This window comes from Cyclospora cayetanensis, unplaced genomic scaffold (genome assembly GCF_002999335.1).
Source record: "Cyclospora cayetanensis isolate NF1_C8 unplaced genomic scaffold, CcayRef3 CcayRef3_contig_260, whole genome shotgun sequence".
Taxonomy (NCBI): Eukaryota; Apicomplexa; class Conoidasida; order Eucoccidiorida; family Eimeriidae; genus Cyclospora; species Cyclospora cayetanensis.
Window position 1 is genome coordinate 16,052 of NW_020312215.1, and position 24,320 is coordinate 40,371.

Below are 24,320 nucleotides of genomic sequence, written 5' to 3' on the forward strand. Positions count from 1 at the left end.
AATGATGCATAAATGTTTGGATGCGCTTAAAAAGGAAGATGAGGAGGGCCCAGATTTCCGGCGTGCCGTACAACTCGCCTTGGGCAGCAAGGCACACTTGTACATATGGAGATACTACAACTGTACAACGCAAATAAGGCTTGCCGCGCAGCAAGCACTAGATGTTATGAGTGCAGCCAAACGGCTGCAATGGTTTGGCATATCCCGTGATCTACAATTGCTCGCCTCTAAAGTGCAGACAAGCAGTAGACCCCAAACCCACAAATAGCAGAGTAATAGCATCCAGAGCAGGTGCAAAGTATGTACTAGTCAGTAATTTTGCATTTTGGCGAATAAGTGAACAGGTCAGGTTCATACCCATGAATCGAAGTTATGTTTTCTTATGTTATTCACTTGGATTCGTGCATACGCATATTCCAAATCTGTCTAGCTTGGCAAGCGTATCACTAATGCATTCAGCCTGGTGGGCTGATTTATGGATGGCCTGGCTGATGTAGGGGCCATGCCGTCGTACTGGACCTTCCTCAACAACAGTTACGCCATCTTCCAACTATTTTGGTGAACGAAGGGATTTCAGATATGGATTCATGCATATCACTGCTGGTGTCATGCCTAAAAGTTAAAAAGTGAAAAGCCTTTGTCAACAGAGTAGAACACAGGCAAATTGAACAGTGAATGAAGGCAGAAGATGCAGCGTCACTCCGGGGCCTTCATCTGGCCATAAGCTATCGGAGACATCTACAAAAAATTTACACGTAGGCAGAGGAAGGCTCTTGTTCCTAGAAAAATGCTGGGTGGTGATTCTCCTTCCCTGCAGCACGAGCACTTAGAGGAGCAGTGGGAAAACGCCGCTGCCGTTTTCGGCAAAGCACATATCAGGCTCTTTAAGAAAATATTGACAGACAAATCACAACAAAAAGCTGTTCGCGGTCATGCCAGTGGCCTGGGACGCGCCCCGCGGCGGATTAGACACTGTCGTCCACTTCGTCCGTAGCTAAGGCGCTACAATTCTCCTCAATCCGGCCTTTTGCAGAGCTTTCGGGCTACTCAAAAAGATTTTAACAGATCTGGCTGTTGTGAGCGCTGTTGCTAGAGTGCTGGGAATCAAGGCCCAGGATAGCATGTAAGCTGCTGTCAACAGACTCAGCAAATAGGCTCATTTCATCCCTTGCGCCAGCTCGGTGACCGCTCAATGAGTTCGCCAATTCGCTCCAGCTCATGTCTGAAATCTCCACAGATTCCGAAGCATTGCCACCATGAACAGAGGTCCGAAGTTGGTGATTAAGTTCTGGCGTCTGTATGACTCACCCTTGCATTGACTACGATATGACCACTGCAAATTACCCAGAGTAAGATGGACACACAGGGTCCATCGACAACAGTCTTCTGCACTATTTCCGCTCTGTGCTATCGCAAATTCAATTTCTTAGATTGAACTTTCCTTGGGATGAGTGACCTTATAATGCACCAGTGCACTTACCTAACCGTTGCTCCTCATAGTTTTGGTGTGCAATGAGGAGCCGCTCTTCGATTCGGGCCCGAACCTGGTGTGTCCAGGTTGGCAGCCACTACTCGTAGTGGAGAAAGTTGAAAGCCTCTAGCTATCGCACGCGAGTGTATGTACGAATCTCAGGAATGGCAATTATGTTATTATGACAATAGGCGGTCCGCTACACGCTGCTAGCCTGGGGACTTCGTACTGCCGTTTGCACGGCTGTTTTTGGCGGTTGTGCGTCCCTGGGTAGTAGTGGCGATTGGGGTTAAATCTTGCCCTATCCTGCACGCAGTGCATCTCATACTTACTTATGAGAAACCCGAGGGTGGAGTGTTTTGATATCGGCGGGATGTCATGGTGAGCCACCCCACGCTTACACACTTTCTACCAAACTAACTATCTTCTAACAAGTAGCAGTAAGCAATTAAACTGGCTGGCTTGTCTGATATATATATAAATATATATACATGTTGCCGCAATTGCAGAGAGCTCTCAAATGAGGATGCAGTGTTTAATGTGTATTGGCTAGAATCCATGTGTAGGCTGTGAATTCTCGGAGTGCTTAGAGGTTGCAGCAGCGCACACCGTGGCGTTCCCTCTCCCCGTAAGCGAGAACCTCCAGGAGAGCGGGTCAGGATATAAGGCAATGTTTTTGAAAAACACTCAATAACCTCACATCGACTTTGCGTTGTGTTTCGGACCTGCATACGGAAATCTAAATAGAGCTGTACAGGTAGTATCTAGCGCGCAGGCACGCAGTAATGCAGTTTGGTGTATTCAGCTGAATCTGCTTCGCAACAAGTAGGATATCTAAACAGCGATACCAAGTAGTCTATTATGCTCTAGTTCCTAGTTTCTAGTTCCTGGGCCAATAAAATTGTTCGAGAATAACTATGGCAACCCGCTGCTTCAAGAAGCACCAGTTGCACATAGTCTTCTAGTGTCGCGCTGAGGCAAGTTGCAATCAAAAAGTTACGGACACTATCAGAATAACACGGCCGACTCGTAATTGGGCTTTGGTTGAACGTTGCCTCGTCTCACGGTGACAGTTGAAGTGTAGCTCTGCGGGCTCCAAAAAAATTGTAGACGCCAGGGATAGTGACTAATTTACAGGAAGACGAGAGGTGCATATTCTGAACAAACAATAATACGGATCAAGAAAGGAACCCTTTACAGGTTCACTAACTTTAATTAAAAATGTGGGAGCTCTGCCATGCTCATCGCCTCGTTCACAGAGCCCTCCGCGTGGGTGGGTTGCTCTGTGCATGCGTCATTTAGGATTAAACAGTGTTATTCGAGGTCGGAAAAATGTTTACCGGGAGTCTGTACCTGCTGTATCCCGGAGGATATGCATGGCATTACATCCCTTGTTTTGCTGCTTTTTTCCCACAGTCTCGGTAGCAGCCTGGTGTGTCTGAACAAATGCTGCCTAATACCAGCCAAAAGAACACGCTAATGGGGCAGAAGTCACCTTGTTCCATAAACTTGATCCTGTGTTCTGGAAATTGAAACATTATCGCTGCGTGTACTTGCTTCTAGGCTCTTGGGAAGATCGTCAAGAAGGCTGCATGTGTGCCACTCGTGGAAAGGGCTCACCCTTGCTTCCTGTCGTCGCACGACTCTGGTGTTGCGTCCTGCTCTACGTCTTTTCCAGTTTTAGTCGAATGCAAGAAGCGTAAAGTTGCTCATTCGGTCGTCGCTACACACTTCCCACCGAGGTCATTTGCAACCGTCGTCCCTCAGGCAAGAGGGACCCAGCATTCAAAAGGCCAGTTGCACCATTCAACGGCACACAAAATGCCGAAAACAGCCCTTGTTGCCCTCGTAAGTTAGCGATACTTTAATGGGGGCTAACCCTGGCCCTTCGTGATTTTTTTTGTAGTGCCTTGGATGAAGACCCACTCACCTCTGCACGGATGTAGGTTGGAATTGAGGTTTTTCTACCTGGTTTGCTCGTTTTGAGCTGTGAATTTACCGTCTGCTAGGCACAATTGAAACCACAGACAAGATAAAGTGTACCGTGATGCTGGTGGATGCTCTGGATGTGACCTGCAGGCTGTCATCCGTTGTGCTGTACCTTGGAAAACCGTTCCTTGTATTTGTATATTGAACTTTTCCGGACGTGCTGCTGCAGGCAAATGGGGCAGAAGACATCGAATTTATTACTCCCGTGGACGTTCTGCGGAGAGCAGGTATTGTGATGTGCTGTTCTTCGTTTCGACCGTCCGCAGTTAGCTTGCTGATTCAACCGTGCAGAACTGTCATCATTTGAATGGATTTATGGGCTTTCGTGTTATCGTTCAGGCTTTAAGGTCGTGGTTGCCTCTGTAGGCAATCATATGGCGGTAAAGACGGCACAGGGCGTGCACATTGAGGGCGAAGTGCTCCTGAAGGATATCCCAGAGTCGAAGCACTTTGATGTAATCGTGATTCCAGGTGGTAAGCGCCAGCTGCTTCCAAAGCAGCTTCAGCTCAAGGTACTGCTGTCTTCTTGTGACGCTTGCCACATAGAAAATACCCTCGATAAAAAGGTGCTAGGCTCTGGATGTATTCCTTTTTGTGCGTGAGAATGAAGCATACTAATTCGCTACGTATCATCGCATTTTGTGCCCTTGGTCATTTCTTATAGGCAGCAAGGGTGCTGAAAACTGCCGCGATTGCCCCCACCTCACTCAGCTGCTAAAGGCGCAGCACGCTGCCGGCCGTTGGATCGCATCGATTTGCGCATCTCCTGCTGTTGTTCTTGCGCACCATGGCATCCTAGATGATCATAAAGCAGTCGCATATCCTAGTTTCCAGAACGAGCTGAAACACAAGGGAAAGGGACGTGTCTGCGTGGATAAGCACATCAGTGAGTATCGCATCACCTACTTTTCAAGATTTTTTGTAGGGCCTCGCATGCAGCGCTCACGAGGCCGTAAAATGGTGGTTGGGGCTCAACAGTGCTGCATCACCTTTTTCCCCGCAGTGACCGCATTTTGGATGGCTAACGAGAGTGTTGAGGTTGCACCTCCCATATCGAGTAGCCACACAGATGGTTGTTTGCAAGAGTTTGTGCCGATTGTTTCTTTTCTTGTCCCTTCTCTCGTTATTTTTTCAGTCACATCGATGGGCCCTGGCAGCGCTCTGGAGTTTAGCATGGAGATCGTAAATTGCCTTTTGGGGGAGGCGAAGCGTGACGAGCTTATGAAGGGCATGTGCGTTGTTTGAATGGATTCCTTGAGGCTATGCGTATGTAAGGGTCCCCTAGCTTCTGGTCTGAGCCAAACACCACCCGATACTATGGTAGTGCATCGGGTAGAACTTGCTAGCTACAGGGTGTCCTCTGGTCCAACCGCGGGTTGGCTACTATTGCATGCAGCTGCTGTTCCGGAGTAACGTTCATGTGGCTTTCGGATCTGACTAACAAAAAACACTTGTTTTGATTAGGGGTACCATCAGCATGTAGAGTAACGTTAACCCTAGTGGGTTATGGAGCCATCATTCACCGAACATTACGGCGGCATATGAATTAGCCAACTTGAAGGAACTTTGCTTGAGGCATGCTGTATTTACACTGCTGCCTACACATGCATAAGACCTTAAGCATAATCCTATTTGCCCTGGCATGAGCACATGGAGTACTGTTTAAAGTCCGGGTTCCTTGGGAGCTTCATCAGCAACAAAAATAACGTATTAGGATGGAGCGATATCTGGATCCGCTGTAAGGCCCAAAGGGGTTCGTGTATAGGAAAGTTTCAGCAGTGGCTAGTTGGAGTGTGATAACTGAGTTTAGTTGATTTTGGAGTAACAATTGGTGTTCAATTGTTTATCTGTACGCTCATTTTCCCACTAGCAGGGGGAGTTTGCATGCAAGATCTAACTTGCTTTGCACCAGCGTAGCCTACTACGGGTGGTACACTGCATCTGAAATAAAATCATTTTCAAGATAAATAGAAGAAGAGATGTTTCCATCTCGACTAAAGTTTAGCCTCTGGAGTCTCTTGGTAAAAAGCATGAATTAATTAATAAAATAACCGAACCATTTCGTTTATCATAGAAAATATTCTATTTCAAAATGATATTTTCCTATTTAAAGTAGTAGTATTAGTATTCAAATTTAAAGAACAATTTTATTTTCTGATCAGTTAATCCTATTTTTTTCAAAATCTGCTTAAGGAGCAGCAGGGCGTCAGCAAGGGCAGAAATGCTTATGTATTTCTCTTGCTGCATGTTGTAACGCTTCTTGACGTGCATGAAGCGGTAGCATTCATGCACGATGGCAGCAAGCCTTGGCTCACGGCTCCTTGTGAAGCCCCATATGTAGTCCGTGGTCGCCTACTAGCCGATATGTTGCTAATCCGTAGGCAAGGCGACATGGTTTAGTCCTTGAATCTCTTTGAAAGATTTTAAAGGCCAACGCTGCATCATAGTCTGTAAGATCCTATTTTTAGCACTCGCCACTACCTTTCAAGGTATGTGAGGAGATTCCAGCCAGTAATACAATTTCCCCTCAGAAAATTGAAACTAGACGGGAGCGGCATGAACTAGTATGATTCATGACGCAGGACTTCTCCCTTCGTAGAACCCTTCAGAGTTACGCTTATACTGAATTAGTAATACGCTTATTACCCGACAGATGCTCTAATATTCGTCTAATAGGGTTCTTTAGACAATGGGCTATAAATCCTTAGGTACCCGGCTATGCTACACTCGCACACTTCCTGCTACAGTAGTTACATTCAGATATGAATAAGTATAGAATTACTCGGTGTCTGTTAGTATATCTTATGAATTGCAGACTACTACTCGATACAAAACAATGCAATGTGGTGTGCGTGCGCGCTAGATGCTTTGTGCAACTAGCCTTGAATGGTCGAAGTGCTTTCACTGTGCAGCAATAGCATACTGCCTGTCACACACCCCTCATGCCTGGACCCTGAAGGGAGCCGGCAGGGGGAGAAGGGAGCTGCTTTGGATGAACATTTAGCCATTTTGTATGGTGTTCATGCTGAGTCTCGAGTGAAGTGTTTCCATACATAGACAGATGGAACGCCACAGTTGGTAACGCTGCATGGTTCGACGCAGCGGTTCCCCGCTCATCCGCTGCCTCTGGATGCGGCCGAATGTGAGGCTTCCAGACAACGGTTGTTCGCTTTGCATCAAGCTACTTAGGTTTCAGTATGCTGAAATTCTGGGGCAACCTTCTGAGAGAAAAGGTTCTATGTCGCCTTTTAGGGTGAAAAAGGCACAGTGCAGGTTGGGGTAGCCGAGGCCCACACGAAAACTTATTTGAATACACTAGCCATACGGCTAGTATATACGCCCTTTTTTTCCCTCCAAGGAACTGCTGAGAATGTGCTGATGAGGCCATGTGGACTAGCAAAGTATGGCAGCCGTAGGGATGAGCAAGCACCTCAAGATTTCATCAGCTTGTTGGAGCTTTACATCGGTTCGCACCATGTAGAGTAATGGCTTCAAGGTTTTTCCTGCGGCATTTTTCCCGGAAGAAGCAGCATTCCACTGGCGGCACTCACAATGCCGAAGAAGTAGTCTGTTAGCACTAAGCACTAACCCATCAGTCTATGCCGAGATAAGCTTGGCAACAACCTTCAATATAACTGAGGGAGCAGGGGTGGGGGCCGCCAATAATAGATTGATATGCCGAGCACTAAGGAGTTTTGGTTTGCAAAAGCCATTTCGTAGACAAAAAGCTACTCTTTCAGTGATTTGTGTTCGGTGTACCCGAGATGACATGTCCTGTGGTTGAAGGATGGCCAGCTGTCCACGGATTGAACAATCATTTGGCAAGTCTTTCACAACTGCTGCGTATTTAGGATTCTAGGGGCAGACGAGCGCAACGTTTCTTTGGTTCAATAGGCCAAGCCAAGGCGGGATTTAAAACCTGTGGATAACAGGACTGTAAACCGGACCTAGGCTACAGTCTAGGGTGAACAAACTCAAAATTTTATCGGCGTGCCCTGCTACGCAGCGATAGACCGCCGCAAACAACGCATCTGTTCTATCGTGGGATGTTGGATCGCACAGTCTGGAACTGCAAGCCCATGCAAACGGCCAACGAATTAAAAGAAGGGGACTGGGCCCAACGGAAGCGGGCTGCATGGCGAGCAAAGACGCCAACCACGTAAATAGAAAGACCCACACGCAGCCCGCAGCGCAGTGGAGGGGGCTATAAAGAAGAGAGCTGCAGTTGAGGACCCGCTACAGGTCACCTTTAAATTGAAACAAGCTCTATTTAGTGATAAAGACTTTTTGGCGTTACTTTCCATTAGATGTGGAGTGGTTCTGCTATCCGAGGAGACGGCGTAAAAGTGCAGTGCATGCTTATTCTTCAGCACAGTCCCCTACACTTGTGCTTGCTGACAAGTAGTATTTTGCAAGTATTAATGGATGCCACTCCAAATCGGAATAAAATTCCACCAGCGTGGTTTCGTGCCATCCGTGTGTAGGACCTCTGCACTACCATATAAGGAAGAAAGTTTCAGGTGTAGTCTAGTCGACTACATATTCCCCTGACTTTTCAAACACGCTGTCCCTCGTGTTCCATGCCTATTTTGTCGAGCTACAAGCAGGACAGTTGAAGAGTTCCCTGCCTGTCGTCACTCCCCAAGCCCGTAGAAAGGCGAAAACAGTGTTCCAGGTAGCAAAAAACTATGCATTAGGTATTCCAATTAGATTAATGGAAAATAGACACGCACACCTGCCATCATTCGAAAAACGACCACGCAACACGACCATCGGGCTGCGATGGCTCGCTACCATGGGAGAACTGAAATGCGTACACCTCCCGATACGAGAAAAGAAAAGGAAATCAAGCTACAAAATGCCTCAGCAGTGCCTCCGCCCCCTTTTAGAACAGTGTTTGCATACAGAGACAGTCGGTGCATGCAGCACAGTCGATTCTAAAGCCTAAACAAGGCAAGAGGAATAGTGCGTTTCCAGCATACCGGAGAGGGACCTCGCATAGCTCTGAATGGAGAGAGCACTCTGGTGCTGGGAAAGGGGAAGGATGCAAGCAAATCCATGTACAAAATGAGCTTTTTAAAGCAGGCACCACTAGGAAAGGACAATCACCAAGGTGCACAGACAATCATGCCACCAACCGCTCCTGCTTACGCACTGGCGTTGGTCTCTCGACCCCACTTCACTAAACACTGCAGCTTAGTAATTCGTCGGCTCTCACTAGTCGTGAAATCCAGCTCTTCCGCGCTTCCTACTTGATCCTCCGTCTCCACGTAGGTCACTTTTCGCGGGGAACAGTCCACAAAGGATTCACGGAGTTTGCAAACTGTTTTTAGTAAGTCAATAATGATGCTTCGGTGGAAACTCCCACCATTGAACGCAATAGATAGTAATAGGAAGAGCATTAATTTTTGCGAGGATAGCAAACATTCCTAGCCACTGGGCAGCAGGGACCATTGTTTGGCTACCTTGTGGTCCGGACTGCCGTTTTACCGGGACCACATCTCCAGGCTAGCAGCGTGTAGCGACCGCCTATTATCGTAATAACGTAATTGCCATTCCTGAGATTCGTACATACACTCGCGTGCGATAGCTAGAGGCTTTTAACTTTCTCCACTACGAGTAGTGGGTGCCAACCTGGACACACCAGGTTCGGGCCCGAATCGAAGAGCGGCTCCTCAGTGCACACCAAAACTATGGGGAGCAACGGTTAGGCAAGTGCACTGGTGCATTATAAGGTCACTCATCCCAAGGAAAGTTCAATCCAAGAAATTGAATTTGCGATAGCACAGAGCGGAAATAGTGCAGAAGACTGTTGTCGATGGACCCTGTGTGTCCATCTTACTCTGGGTAATTTGCAGTGGTCATATCATAGTCAATGCAAGGGTGAGTCATACAGACGCCAGAACTTAATCACCAACTTCGGACCTCTGTTCATGGTTGCAATGCTTCGGAATCTGTGGAGATTTCAGACATGAGCTGGAGCGAATTGGCGAACTTATTGAGCGGTCACCGAGCTGGCGCAAGGGATGAAATGAGCCTATTTGCTGAGTCTGTTGACAGCAGCTTACATGCTATCCTAGGCCTTGATTTCCAGCACTCTAGCAACAGCGCTCACAACAGCCAGATCTGTTAAAATCTTTTTGAGTAGCCCGAAAGCTCTGCAAAAGGCCGGGTTGAGGAGAATTGTAGCGCCTTAGCTACGGACGAAGTGGACGACAGTGTCTACTCATTTGCCGCGGGGCGCGTCCCAGGCCACTGGCATGACCGCGAAAGCTCTTCCAGCCAGCACTGTCCAGCGCTTCTGGCCACAGGTCAATGCTGTTCAGAGGCTCGACGTTGGCGAGCATGCGCCTCTTTTCATTCTTTACTTCACTAAAATTACCTTAAAGCAGAAACTCCTGATGCCTTACATTGGCGAACTACTGGACACACTACACGGATTGGCATTCCACTCGACATTTGACTTCAGACACGTTTTTGCAAATCCCCATTCACCCGGATGGCAGCTACGAAACGGCATTCCACAGTCGCACTCGCAGACTCGACTATTTCTGTATGGCATCCAAGCTTGGTAATGCTCTAGGTAAGCTAAGCTGGCCAGTTGATTGAGATTGTTAGGAGCATATAGAGAAGGGGTGGGTGGTTGTCACCAGAGTGGAAGTGAGAGTTGTCAAGGAGACCAGGGGCTGCTTAGGTGTAGCGCTTCCTGGCACACTATTGTCCACGACGCGCAGCTGTGGCCACAAGTGCGACTCCCACCTATTTTACCATGGCAAATCAAGGAGGATTTCGTTGTTCACGGGTCCAACATGAAAGCCACTGACTGCGCTGATAGGATCATATGTTGAATTAAATTGCGTTCACTAATCCTTGCAAGTGCCGCGCGTCAGCAAGCTTGATCATTAGGGAATGCGCTCACTCAGACTGCAGTTTTCCACCTTCTCCGAAGATAAAAATCCTTTTCACATCGGGTAGAAAGTAACGCTAGCGGCTAATGACAGCTATAATACACTCGAATTAGCACAAAAGTGACCTTATGGTGGGTCCACACCTGCGGCGCGATCCTTTCTTGCAAGCCGCCTTCAGTGCGCTGCAGCCTGCGTGTGGGTCTTTCCGTTTCCCTGTTGAGCCTTCTTCGCTCGTCAAGCAGCTTGATTTCTTTTGGCATAGTCTCGTTGCTTAAATTCCTTGAATTTTCCATTTGTTTGCAGCTCTGGAGTATATAAAGCAATCTTTGAAAATAGAAGCAAGCACGTTGTTGTTCGGGGTATCTGAGGCTCCTTAGCAGCGCGGGCTTCCTCTGGCTGGATTTTTCGTTGACCTTTGACTGTACGCCATGTCCGGTTGACGCAGTCCCAAAACCTGTGAGTTATAATGTCCCAACTTGACGCTTCCCCTTTAGTCAAAGACGCAGAAGGTGCGCTCGTAAGTTTTTGAATCCTTAAGTATTCCATCAATTGTAGAAGCCTCACCCCCCCCTTGTTCGGTCGCTGAGTCGCTGCTCACCTTGCGACCACCTCACCTAGCACTTTGGGTACGCTTCTTCTGTACCACCCATGAAGCAGCTTCCCGTCTACGTTATAGCTTTTGCGAGGCACAGCTTGATATATCGAGATATGCTAATCTACTAACAGAGTCTAGTCCATCTATACTCTTAGTTCTATTGAAGCTTGCTTTTTGTGCTAATCTCGGCATAAACGGATGAGTCAAGGCTCATATGAAGGCTTGACCTGTAATAATTTCCTGCAGAGCAACGATTTACCATGCATTAGAAAAGGCCAGTATTAAAACGCTCCTTCTTCCACTAAGCTAGCGGCAGGGACCCCTCGTTTGCCTTCATCTGGAGCGTGCAGAGAGAGGTACATATCCCACCGGCTGCTGAAGGCCTTGAAGTACTAGCCAATCCTTACGGCCGTCATGCTTTCTGGCCGTCATAGGCTCATCAACGCATATGCGGGCCTTTTTCTGGCGGACTAATGATATGTTGTTACCAAAAACAAGGCTACAGCGTGTAAATAAGCTTGCAGGCTGTCTGCTGCCGCCCCAGCCGGTGTTCCGCCCCTGCCACTTCCCATCGCCTGAGCACTTTCCATCCAGACAGTTGCTCAAGAAAACCCTCTATTGATTTACGAAGTGCAAACGGCTGCTGCAGGGAAGGCTAACATCCCGCTATATCGAGGAAGTGAATGAGCAGGGAACCACGGAACCATGCGGTGCTACAATCTGTAAAGCTGCATTTAAGGTCTCAGTAGGGAGAAAGCTAACCTCAGACTCAATACTTTTATACATCGCTATTGAGCGGTATTAATCTATCACACCTTGCCTCCGCTTGTCCGCGCCGCTCAGACTTCCCAACATGAGGGGAGAGAAAGAGCTTAGGTGCGCGTAGGTGCACCCTGTATAGACCTTGAGCATTCGCAGCTACATGCAGACTACATCTCGAGCGCACTCTCGCAACACTGCGCCTTGTTTTATTGTGATGATGGTACTCGACAATAGATTACATAAGCAAAAAGACAAACTATTTAGCTAATTCTTAATTGATCCTTATTTAATATAATTTGCGAAGAAGATAGCGTTTATGCGTAGATGGGCTGCTACGATTTGCTGTCAAGACCTCATACAAAGCTTCGCACCCCGGCTGCTTTCCTTGCATTCAGTTAACTCTCTCAAGACCAAGCACCCCTTTAAGCCCGCGCCGCTTCATGCAGCTTAGAGTCCCCGCAGAATTTGTCTCTTCTTACAAAGCTTTAGTTTAGTTTAGCGTTGACAACAGTTGCCTCCTCATAGAAGCAACGATGCCCCTCATGCTTACGGTTGCTGCACCAGCCGCTCCGACGGGGGAAGGGGCGGCATTCAGCTATAGACACATAGCAAAAGACGATACAGGAGTACTAAATAGACCTCCTACGTGGGCTTGTCAAAGAGGCTTAGGAATTTACAAGTGGAGAATCTCTAACAGGTGAGCCCACTACCAAGAGATCCGTGCTCGAAGGAGACATAAAACGCTTACTACAAATGGACTTGCCCAGCCTTTTACACTGCACAGAATCGAAGTATTATATCAAAAAGAGTCAAGTAATGGGCGTGTAGGGGCAAGCTGGGGGTAAGGTGAAGCGTGGCGCACAATGATGGGTCAGCCTTGCAGGAAGTACACAATTTAGGGGTGTGGGAGGAGAAGCAGGAAAAGACCAGGAGTGGCGATAAGAAAGACGACAAGCGCAAAACTACAGGCAAACATGAAAAGCAAGAAGCGTTAGGCAGCAGCTCGAACTGAAGGAAATGTCACTAGTCCGATGCCTGCACAGGTGATAATCCACATGCCCCAATATCAAAAGCAGCACTTGTAGCACCGTGGGGCAGAAGTAAAGGAGCTAGGTGGGGATTACGAAGGGCTAGTCGACTCGTTAGCCCAATAATGTCCGAGGAGGGTGGCTCTGAACAGTCTGCTGCTCGCTCAGCGCTGCAAGGAGCAAAGCTGCGGCAGAAACGCAAAAAGGGAGAAGAGGAAAAAGTCTGTAAGAAGTGGCCTCTGCTCGGCGCCAAAAAGTGAGGTCACGACAAAGGAATCGCCATAGTGCTTCGGGGACTCGAAGAGAATAAAAGCGAGGCGGGGGTGCTGTGCAAATGAATGAACTTGGCGTTTTTGACCAATGAATAACAAAGGGGAAGTGGAAGAGAACGAGTCAATTATGTAGTCTTATTGGCTGCCTTTGGATACCCAAATGAGATGGAGAACGACAGGGGACAAGCCATGCAAGAATGAATGCAGCAAAACACAGGGAGAGGTACAAGAGAGCTGCCTACCCCCCAACATCCACAAGCAGAGATTGCGCCGCTCCGCTAGGAACCTGAAATGCGTAAAGCAACAAGCACCTTTATTCCGAGTTCGTCTGTGTGCATTTGCGAAGTAGCGTGTATTGTTCGCCAATTCAAAACACTGGAGTTCGCAGTCTAAGAGTACATATCGACACCATATGAGCTCAGCACGCAAAACGGACGAATCGGCATACCAAACAGGCATTGTAGACTTTTTAAAGAGCAGCCAGTCCACTCCCAGAAGGCCCACACACGAGGCGCAGCAGAGGTAAATCCCGTGCAGGGGCTCGTCGTGCAATAGGCCTTCTCACAATCAGAGGACACCCCAGTGGCCCTTAACCCTGGTGGCAGGAAGGCTCCAGATTGACGCTTTTGCAGGAGCGAAGATATCCCTGAGCATTCTTATTGCTGTCATGCAAAGCATCGGGCTCCACTGTAGATTGGTTTAGGGCTTGAGCGAGCTTGCACCCTTTTAGGACATGTGGGGGTGCATCGTGCAGTTTGAAGTTTGGGTCCGGAAGTATGTATGCGCAAGGAATGTCGAGGTTGAAATTTTAGAATCGTTTCGGGGACACAATCGTATATGACTACCAAGGGAGGAGCCATACCGCAGACGAGAAGCGAATGAACGACAAAGAAGAGGGAAACTCCTAGACGCCCAACGATATAAAAGCCTCTATGCTGGCGCTGAATTAGCAAGCACAACATACAAGAGCGTGTATACTGACGGCCTCGGGATATCAATAGCACAAAAAATAAGTTAAAGGATATGGTGGGTTCAAAAGCTAGCCTATGATTTGCGGCGTGGGCGACAGGGTCCACGATTACCTGTGCGGGGAAGCCGAATTCCGCAAGCTGCAGACCCGCGTGGACAGCGGCCTGTGACGAACAGAGATACTAAGCGCTGCTCCCTACATAATAAGCCCCGTAATATGATAAAACTGACCCGTGCATGCAGATAGTCGCGAGTCCTCCTCGTTTACCCTAAGGCGTATACATGAGCGGTAGCCACGACCAGCAGCATTTGCACTCGCACTTTGTGAAGCTGCTTGACCAGATGCGCCATCGTATACGCAACTGGGGGAGAGGGGACTGCTTACATTTGCAGTTAGAAGGGCAGCAGAATAGGCTATTAGCGCAGAGAGACAATCCCTGGCAAGGTATCCAAGACCAAGTGCTACAGCGCAACATCAGAAATTTCTCAGTGGCAGCAGCAAATATCTCTGCGGCAGCCACCACTTCCGTGCCGCAAACGGGGGCTGGAAGCTTTGCGCAGCTCGGTGCGCCTATTGTTGGGTCTGGAACTTGATGCTTTGGAGTTCATTTACGTGGTAGGATATGCACTCCCAATGCCATGCCGACCAAAGGTGCCACTGGTATAATTCTCAAAAAGAGGACTTCACGATGAGGGGGCAGCACCCGTCGAGCCCAGGCCGGCAGCATATCCATCTGCTCCACTGCGCGACCCCTCTTGTCGTTGATGGTGGCTGTGGTGCTGCTACCGCTACTGCTAACACTGCTGCTGTTGCTTCTACTAGAAGCCCCCATAGCCGCGTAATCTGCTGGATACGCGACGCCCTCAGGCAGAGAAGCATGATGCGATTCTTTTGATGCTGCCAGCTGCTGTTTTTGCTGCTGCAGCTGGTGATTAGTGGCTAACGCACGTGTATGCAAGGTGGAGCGATAAGACAGGCACACAGGGACGTACATCGAGAGCTCAGAATGCCGTGATGGGCATCGCTTCCCATGGGGGTCCCCTTGCATCCTGGACCTCTTGGGGACTTCAAAAACAGCCAAGGGGTCTCTCAAGGCGTCATTACCATGAACATACATCAACCTGCTTCCGAAGTCGCTCCTGTGGTCCATCCATTGCCTTTTGTTGGAAGTGCAGTTACTGTCTCTTGGGTAGCCGTACCAGGAGGAGCAGTCACTGCCGCAGGACGCCCGAAGAAAGGTAAGGAGCCTCCGCGGTGGGCAGCCGCAGACTCCCTGGCCCGAAAGAAGCGGCGAGTTTGAAAGGTAGCAAGTTACTGCGTGTGCTGCTCGTGCAGCTTCACGCATTTTCACTGTGCTGTCTCGGCCGTCAAAGCCGCTATTCCGAGCGCCTCACAATCCAGAGTGCTGGGCGATGGGGCGAAGAATACTGTCTCTTCAGAGAGCTACAAAGGCTTCTTCGTAGCCTCTTTGCTGCATTGATGGATGTTCGCTCTCGCACTTAGGAAACTTCTGCTCCGAATAGGGGTCTCCCGGCAGCTCCTACGGGCCCCTGGGGATCTTTGTTGTGGATGAAGGCAATGTGTTGCTTCAAACCAGAGTTTTTGTAGAAGCAAATATAAGTCAACTCTAAGTGTAATATCAAGCAATTCGTAGGAAGTACCGTACGCCCTATTTTGGAAGAGAGGATTGTGGGGGCCCCCGAAAACCCCCGGGAGGCCTTAGTAGACAGCGCTAGGCAGCGTGTTTACCTGTTGTATCTAGTTCCCAATTCAACAAAACAAAAAAACTCTAGGGAGTCGATAACTGGAAATATTTCAATGCATTTTAGCAGGGTAGTTGCTCCTCTTGGTGCTGCGAAGTGGAGGAGAACAATATGTGTGGTGCAGGCACCGCGTCGCATAAAATCCGCAAGACAGCAACACACGCCGGCAAATAACCTTCTGCTTTGCTTCTTTTCTTCCTTTAATGTCATTCCGGTTTGGTGCCGCAATGACTGTAAGATCAGCTCACTAAGGGTGCACTCATTGAAACCATTCGCTGCCCAAGGGGCATCTGCAGCATCAAAAGTAACAGCAGGAGACCTACTGGGAGCAGCAAGACGATGCAGGGCGCCACCACCGTTCTTCATTGCTTTGTGAAGCTTCTGGCTCTTGTGCTATCTATTACCGCAGCGGTGAGCGCGGCGAATCCGTATGAGGTCGCGGAATCGTACATTGCCGCGACCTCAGCGGCAACAGCAACAGTAGATGCAGCTGCAACAGGTGTCTCAGAGATTTTAGGGCAGCAGAAATACCCTTCGCGTGCCCTGACTGAAATCAGTCTACGCCAGCACGATCAGCGGGAACAGCCAGACCACACACAGCAGCCACAAAAGCAGCTGCTGAAACAGGATTCTGCTTTCTCCCTTCTCTGGATGACGGACATTCACCTCGATCACCTTTACGATGTGACAGCGTCCATCTCTAATTTCTGCCACGCGCCTTCTGAGCCCCCCCTAGAACCGCGTGGGAGCTTCGATGGAAGTCCCCTGTACTTGCAGGCACGGAGGCTCATGAGCCTCTACGCTTCAGAGGAAAGCCGGTCGCATCCTCGCCGTCAGAGCCTTCGTGCAGCGCCAAAAGAAAGCGCAAAAGCTACAGAATCAGCAGCAATACATCCAGGAGAAACAGACCCGTACTTGGGAAGGGCGGGATGCGACTCGCCGCCAGCCCTTGCAATAAAGGCTTTGCAGTTTGCTGCATCTCTTGCTCGTCTAAGTGATCGACGTATGGCTGATGGGTCTGCTGCTGCTGGCAGCACATGCTCCGTGCCTCCGGGTTGAGTGTAGCTGGTGCCATCACTGCATCGGGTTCTGCCGACGATGTTGTCGCTGCGGTTGCAGAGATACCTGCTGCTACTGCTACTGAGAGCGAAAGCTACGTGCTGCCCCCCGTAGCTGCACTGCTGCTCACTGGCGACTACGCCGCGCACTTTGCAGACTCGCAAGTTGGCAACAGGCAAGTACTAAAACTTGAGTCGTGAAGCTACATCATGACCAATATTTGGTATCCCCACGCCCTGCCTAAGAAGTAGCGGGCTCTGGCACGCAGCTCCGCGCGTTTCTCAGGTGTGCTGATGCTCTGTAGTGGCTCTGCGGCTACGCTGATAAGGATGCTGTTCTCACTGACCGTTGTGGCCGTGGAGCTCCCGCAGGCGGGAGGCTTTGAAGCAGTGGACCGCTGCTTTGCTTCGCCAGTTCCCTCAAACTTGCACCGGCGCAGCAGCTTCTCACCAAGAGCTTTCCCAGCAGTGCACGCAGTTGCTGCTTGTACCTGGGAACAATGATATGTCAGCAGACTACTTGGTGCCCTCCGCGCGTCCCGAGTGGACCACGTTCCTTTATGAGCTGTGGAAACCCGCATTGCCAGCAGATCCCGAAACGAAGGAGGTAAGATATTGCCACCCCTGAGGCAGCAGAATAAGCTTAAGCAGTTTTAAGAGGAGCAGCAGGGGCAGAGTTAAGGAGGACTGGAACAGATGCAGTCATCTACATGTGGCTTTTTATGAGCACATTGGCCAGCGCCATTTGTAACAATTTTCAAAAGCGCAGAGACGACTTTTCCTGTGCGTAAGTATGTATGTATGTGAGTGTGTGTTAATATCTGTCAGACATTTATGCGTGGCCTTTACTACAAGACGCATCTGTGGACGGTTCCTGAGATCAGGGTTTTGTGTCTTAACACTGTCCTATATTCCGTTGATGCCAAGAAGAAGCTGGAACGCCTCAGGCTCCCAGCCGCTGTCCGAGCTGAGGCACACGAAGTTGATCCAGGTGCTCTCACCCTCCAGCTTTGCCATGTACTCTAATATTCAGGGGTCACAGTCTCGCTTTCAGGGTTGAGGGCTGTGATGGTCTGATGTCTACCTGCAGCCGGGCAGTTTGCATGGATGCGGCAGCAGTTGCAGGAAGCGAGAGACTTGGGAGAGCAGGTATGCCTCCGCCTCTCCTTTAATTCCATGTGGATTCCTAAATTGCCCATGTAAAGCTCTTTGAAGGCTGTGTAGATGCTCTGGGGACGTTTTGAAGCGCTCAGCTGGCTTAATAACTGAGACGTAGCCGACCTGATAAGATAACAAGTAGCGATATTATAAAGCTACTGTAGGAGACGGGGCTTCATATTGGGCCTACATCGCCAATGAATGCGGCTGCCGCTGGTCGAGGCTCTGGTGTTGTTGTCTGTGAATTGTGTGGAACAAGGTGATAATTGCAGCGCACATCCCGCCAGGCTTTAATTCTCATCTAAGGCTCGGCTTCTCCGAGAAAGGCTTGTGGATCTCCCGGCATACTGAAATGTGGGTTGTAGGATATAGGTCTTGTTGTTGGGTTTTTATCTCAGTGCCCCTAGACAAGTGAAGCTATACAATCGTGGGCATGGGGCCTCTTCTGATAGCTCTCTGCTCCCGCATCCCGCAAACACAAGCGCAAAACTGAATATCGCCCACCTCCGCTGCAATAAGCGGCCATCCATCCCAAGCCCCACCCTTTGACAGTGAGATCGCCGTTTCCATGTGAATCTTATTTTACTTGCAGGTACCGCTCCTTAGTCTCGGATTTTTCAGACGTTGTTATCTCGCAAGCCTTTGGGCATATCCACTTTGGGAGCGTCCGGGCCCTCATACCCAAGCCAGAAAGTAGGGGCCCTGAAGCCCTCACCGCTATGCTAGGAGCTCCAGCAGTTTCGCCTATTCATGGAAATAACCCGGCAATAGCTGCCCTGGTGTTTAGGCAGGCACCCACTGAGGGGGTCGAGATGGGGAAGCGCCGCCTGATTCTCTCGGACTACGTGCAGTACAGTTTGCCCTTGTACGGGTTTGTGGGAATGGCGGGTAGGGGCATCCACGTACCTGAGTTCGGGTTTGAGTTTAGCCTGCACCAGGCATTTTTCCCTTTCATGGACCGAATGCGTCAGCTGTCCCCAGCTTGGAACCAAAAGAGGAAGAGCCGGGATCCAGATGGGGCCCCACCCCAGATCGATGGAGCTCTTGCAGTGAACATAGGAAAGGCCATTAGGACTTCCCCAATGTTCTTCGCTCTCTACGATTGGCATGCAGCGGCTGGAGGGCTCCGCATTTCAAGTAAAGTTCGTAGCTGCGAGGTACTGTCTCTTATTGACGAGGAGCTGAAGGAGTGTCTTGCTGACACCGAATACTACGTTCAATCCTCGGAGCCAGAACTTTAAACAGTTTCCCTAAATCTTCACATCTACTAGTAAAACCTATTCTCAAGACCTAATCCGAATCCCGGACCCATATTAAGAAGCTTAGCCACAGTCTATGTCGAGGGAGCATTTATTCTGTACTGGTCATCCGAAAAGGCTATGCCAAGAAATGAACGCATCCTAAGGAGACCACAGGCGTTAATGCATGTGTGAAGCAAGGATTTTTATTAGGTTTTGGGACTACCGTGCTGGAAGGAGGTTTGGTGCCAGTCGCTGCGCCGAACGCTCGTTTCGCATTTTACTGTTGTCCACTTGTAACCATGAAGCTGAGACCTTGAATATCTCCTTCTCCTTAGAGCCATCCTATTCGCTATCTAGCTGTATGCGTCTTGTGCTGTTTGCCATTTTGTCGCTCTCTAAGCTTCAGCTCTCTTTGGCTTGCTGTTCCTTTGCAGTTCAGTGAAGCACCCTTTCTCTCACTCTTTCTACCTCTCTCTCTGTCCCGATACCATTTTTTGTTTTGTCGTCCATGTTCCCTATTTCTGCTCTAGTACCTGCCACTCTGCTGCGTTCTTACATGTTTTTCTCAATAGCGCCACCCTGACCTCCTCGCCCTTTAGAACTGCAACTTTTATGAGAAAATTCGTCTATTACTCTGGAAAAACTGGGATGTTTGACCCCTCTACTTCACCAGATTGGCGCTAGGTAACTAAGATTCTGTTGATCCCCAAGGGGGTCATGGACTTGCAGTGCGTTAGGGGAACACTGCAGACCCAGCAGGTGAGAAATAAACATACCGGGAGCCTTGCACGCATACAGACCTTCATTCAGCCAACGAATCTTACTTTAGTATTATCGTATATGCCTACGAGTCCCTTATGAACACGCAACAAGACCTAGCCGGCAATTGAGGGCTACTTGCGCTAATGGCGCAGAAACCCGTGGATTTGCGGGCACCGCTAGTCTCCAAAGGTCCACGGCTTTCTGTACAACTCTCCTATTAAGAGGGCCTCTGCAGGGGCTCCCATTCACCCATCGACGGCTGCTAGACACTAGCTGCAGCGGGTCAAGTCACGCTTTGAGAGGCCACCAAAAGCCAATACGTTTTTTTGCCGTCGACATGGACTATAAGGTTGGGTGTAATTGCATTTAATTTGTTGTGGATCAGGGTTAGTTCTATAGTGTGTACCTGCTCTCAAAGTGCGCGGATTTACTTACACCTCACAGCGGTGCAGCTGCTTGCACCAGGCCTGTCTGCCTCCCCTCAGGCGGAAATTTTAGTTGAGGGCAGGAGGGTGGATAACTCCTTTGATGAAGAAGATACCAGCTCTTAACCAGGTGTTGATAAATTGGGCCTAGGGGCCCGTAGTGAGCTGTACAGGAACACTTATCGCAACTGTACAACACTGAGTCGCATCTCGCTGAAAATTCCAATTGCTACTTTCTGTATTAATTCCTTGAGCGGTCAGCTGTCGAAGCATGCTTTACAACGAACGTGTAAATCAAAGGCCCGAAGTCCAACCACATGGCAAAAGTCTAGCAACCCAGGCCGACAAAAAAATACCAGCCAGCTGCACACATTTTAGTGCCGTACTTTCTAAATGCACTTAATTTGCTCGTTTAACGGCAAAACCCTTATATAGCTGAAGCATTGTATTCCTCTGAGTGCAAAGCTACTGCACTTCGCGCGGGATGGCGCGAACAACCTTAGCACACAAACAATAGCGCCATGCTAGAAGTTGTGGAGAGGAAGACAACAGAAAAGCAAGCCGCACACAGTTTATCTACCAGGAGTAATCCGTGTTTGACTCTGGTAGGAGAAGAATTACGTCAGAATATTTTTGCGCGTGGCTAAAGCTAGCCGGCTCGATGAGCAGGAGCCCACCTGGTCTTCTCACCTCTGCTTAGTTTCCTACATTGCCAGCGAGTTTACCTTGGACAATTGAATTGTCAAAAGAATTGTTTTGATTAAATCTTCAATTTTCTGCTGTAATTCCAAGTTTCTGGATCAGGTGTGCTCGCTCTTTCACCTGTATGCATCCCTCTGTTTCGCCTGGAGGAAGGAAAAGGAAGGAGGAGATTCTTATAGTTTTAAATGCATTCATTGTATCATGCGTGAACAAACAATTCATTGAATGAATATCACCTTGTTAGAGCATTGTGCAGAATTTTGGGCGAAAAGAATGAACGACTTTTTATTTCCGCACGTTTACAACGCGTTGAGACAGCTCGTGTGCCCTTCTATTTTGCCCACGTTTATTCATTTATTCTTGGTGGAGATCTTGGTGGCGTCTATTTATGTGGTCGTGCTTGTTCCCTTTGGCTAGTTTCAATGTTCCCGACGCTACTATCTGCTCCGTATGGTATCTCCGTTTTGCCGCAGTTTTCCCCCCACGCTTGATTCCTCTTCATTGATTTTCAAAATTCTGCTGAAATGCCGATTGGAGAGGGTGAAGCGACATGGCGCCTTGTCTACGGGGAAGATCCCTTGTTCACAAAGCCGGAGACGCGCGTGTATATGAACAATATACCCAGCGGCCTGACTGAGGTACAAAAACAGAGCTTCTGCTTACTTTGCATACCGTTTCATCAACAATAAGTGAACAATGGGAGCGCATGCATCCTAAGCCCAGTTAATTTGCTTAAAACGTGTGTATTCAAGACATGCAAAGGAAGAAAACACGCAGCTGCCTCCCTTTTGTCTCTTTAGCCACGAACAATGTAGTGTCTTCTCGCGTGCCAAATTACAGATGATCTGAATGAGTTATGCGTGTGACTCAGAGCAACAGTTGTCGAATAAAAATTTGCGTTGCATGTTTATGTGTTGTGCTTTCCACTGCAGCCCCACGGCTGCTTGCTTATATAGAGTTTGTACACTGTTAGATATGAGGGCGTGCGTGCATCTTTAGGGCCAGTTTGCCTTCAAGTTGAGGACTTTATATGGCCCCCTCCAAGTTCACTATTTCCATCCTGGAGGAAGAAACGATGGCTTTGCCTGGGTTGGCTTCAAGGACGAGCAGGCAGTCAGAAAGCTCCTCAGTGGGGGACAAAAGTAACAATTCAGCAGGAGCATGCACAAATGGGTTCCCCCAGGACACCGGCTTCACGAGACGGCGGTTGATAGGAAAGCAGAAGAGTCACTGAGGACTGCGTTTTCGGTTGTGTATGTATCTGTTTTCGATTTCACGTGAAAAAAAGTCTGCATGTAGGTACTTTGTACCAAAAATGTATTACGCCCATAATATTTCTACGACTCGTGTATTAAGGAGATAAATGAGTTATTGAATTATAGAATGGGGGCTGGGCAATCGTCTGCCTTCCAGTGTTCGAGCTGAAGAGGTGTAATTTATAACCTATCTGTTTAATTTTTGGCTGTTGCACCAGATCCAGTGCAGAGGCCCCGCACTATGTGCTGTATTCGCTGCTCCCCAGTTGGTGTGGCTTTTGTTTGCCTAAATTTTCCCTCTAAGTAAAATATTTGAAAGGTCTAGGCTACCCCAGATTTTTCGACCGACTGCTGGGGTATATCCTTGTGTCCGAATTAATCATTGTAGATAGTTCATGAGTGGGAGATACGAAAGTGGCCATCCTGGTGGGTTCACCGTTCTTCCTCCTCCGTATGCATCAGAGGGCAGGCCTGCAGGTATATTCCGCTGCAGCATGCTAAGTCGGTACTGACAAGAACTACGCCGGCGCCTGTTCAAGAGATGGTGGTTACTCAGCAGCAGTGTACAACAATTTGTGTAGGGCACTCAGCTGCTGCCTACTCTAGGCAATTTGCGGGCCACTGTCGCCTGAAACTTTTACGTTTCAGTCTCGAAGACACTGCTAAGCGCCCCCCATGGCGTAAAGATCAAAGGCAGTCGCTGCTCTTGGCATTTCGTAGGTGGCATCAGCTGGACTTCTGCGAGTGCTAAATCAAGAAAGGAGACGCCAAACTGGAGTCGGGAAATCTGCGTGAACATTCTCTGCCACAGAAGGGAGCGGTCTGTACTTGTCACGACCGTCATATCGAAAACGCACTGGAAGCAGAGTTAACACTTGATTGCTTTCGCAAGTTCTCATAAAGTAGACTACACTTCTTCCATTGTCTCAGCACCAACTTCTATGAAGTGACAACTTCATACGCTTTCGAATGAGCCGCTGAGTATCTCTGAGGTCGCGGCTCGAAATGAGTTGTGCTAAAGCTACCTGAGGGCAAATGAATCCCTCCCTGGTTGGTGACCTTCCGTTACACTACAGAAATCTCCCATGGTAAGCCTCAGTTTAGCTTTTCACACGCGACCTCCCGAGGAAAAACCAAACTCTGTCCTCAAAACATAACTAAAGAGAGCTATTGAGTGTCCTTCCGAGATAGCCCCCGCCTTCCCCTATCTGCGCTCCCCCAGGAATCGACATGAGGGGAAGGGGACTGTTGAGATGCGCTTACCTGCATCCTCTTAGCAATCCAAGCATTCACGCTCACTATCCAGTGCATACGCACATGGCGTGGCGTATTTTATCGAGCAATCGCTACTAATCAATATGTAAGATGTACGAACGATCAATGATCTAATTGATTCCTACTAAGTTGTAATCAAAGAGAACTAGTGCAGTAGAAAGCCCTTAATAAGATACCCCGCTAAATCTTCCCTCCTGTTTCAGAAAAGCATCCCCGTCCTCCGGACCTTTCGTTCCAGAGCTGTAACATGCACACCCGAGAAAAATTTTCCGCACCTTCACCATTTAGGCATGCAGAAACGCAAAATGGCTTAAGCAGAAGCATCGAATAGGGACACAACCCGCCAAAGGTAGTGCGATGGATGGCTCTCGTCGAAGCAGAAGAATCTGTGAGCCTCCCGCTACGAAAAAAATGACGTTAGGTATGTAAAACTCAAAATATACCCTAGATTAGCAGCGCCTCCGTGTCTCAAAGAGAAAGATATGCAGCATCATAGAATGTTTCCAATTCCCAAGAGAGGCATACGAAAAGTGTAAGCAAGATACCTGGGAGTGCTTGCATTAAAATCTCTGTAAACGACACCATAACAATAATACTTGGGGGCACTTCAAGCATAACCCATATAAGTAAGCTTTTCAGGCGGCACATGCGCCGCGGAACACTAGTTCCAGAGAATGTCAAGTAG

General features: G+C 48.8%; 3 protein-coding genes across 3 annotated transcripts; 2 read left to right on the forward strand and 1 right to left on the reverse strand.

Moving 5' to 3' along the window:
* Nucleotides 1–787: 787 nt before the first annotated feature.
* On the forward strand, nt 788–4,705 carry LOC34623025 (protein DJ-1 homolog B). The gene is made up of 8 exons (XM_026338455.1): nt 788–934; nt 1,663–1,759; nt 2,038–2,099; nt 3,035–3,319; nt 3,630–3,687; nt 3,800–3,934; nt 4,125–4,346; nt 4,596–4,705. The coding sequence occupies exons 1-8, from the start codon at nt 788–790 to the stop codon at nt 4,703–4,705; spliced, it is 1,116 nt and encodes a 371-aa protein (XP_026194240.1).
* An 8,558-nt stretch (nt 4,706–13,263) lies between these two features.
* On the reverse strand, nt 13,264–15,340 carry LOC113147549. The gene is made up of 6 exons (XM_026338456.1): nt 14,608–15,340; nt 14,380–14,456; nt 14,108–14,158; nt 13,888–13,966; nt 13,425–13,582; nt 13,264–13,311 (listed from the first exon to the last, which is right to left on the reverse strand). The coding sequence occupies exons 1-6, from the start codon at nt 15,338–15,340 to the stop codon at nt 13,264–13,266; spliced, it is 1,146 nt and encodes a 381-aa protein (XP_026194241.1).
* Nucleotides 15,341–16,097: 757 nt separating this feature from the next.
* LOC34623775 lies at nt 16,098–19,215 on the forward strand. The gene is given in 7 exon segments (XM_026338458.1): nt 16,098–16,296; nt 16,450–16,746; nt 16,878–16,992; nt 17,189–17,423; nt 17,645–17,965; nt 18,234–18,328; nt 18,567–19,215. Coding segments are annotated over 7 exon segments (1,911 nt in total).
* Nucleotides 19,216–24,320: the final 5,105 nt, after the last annotated feature.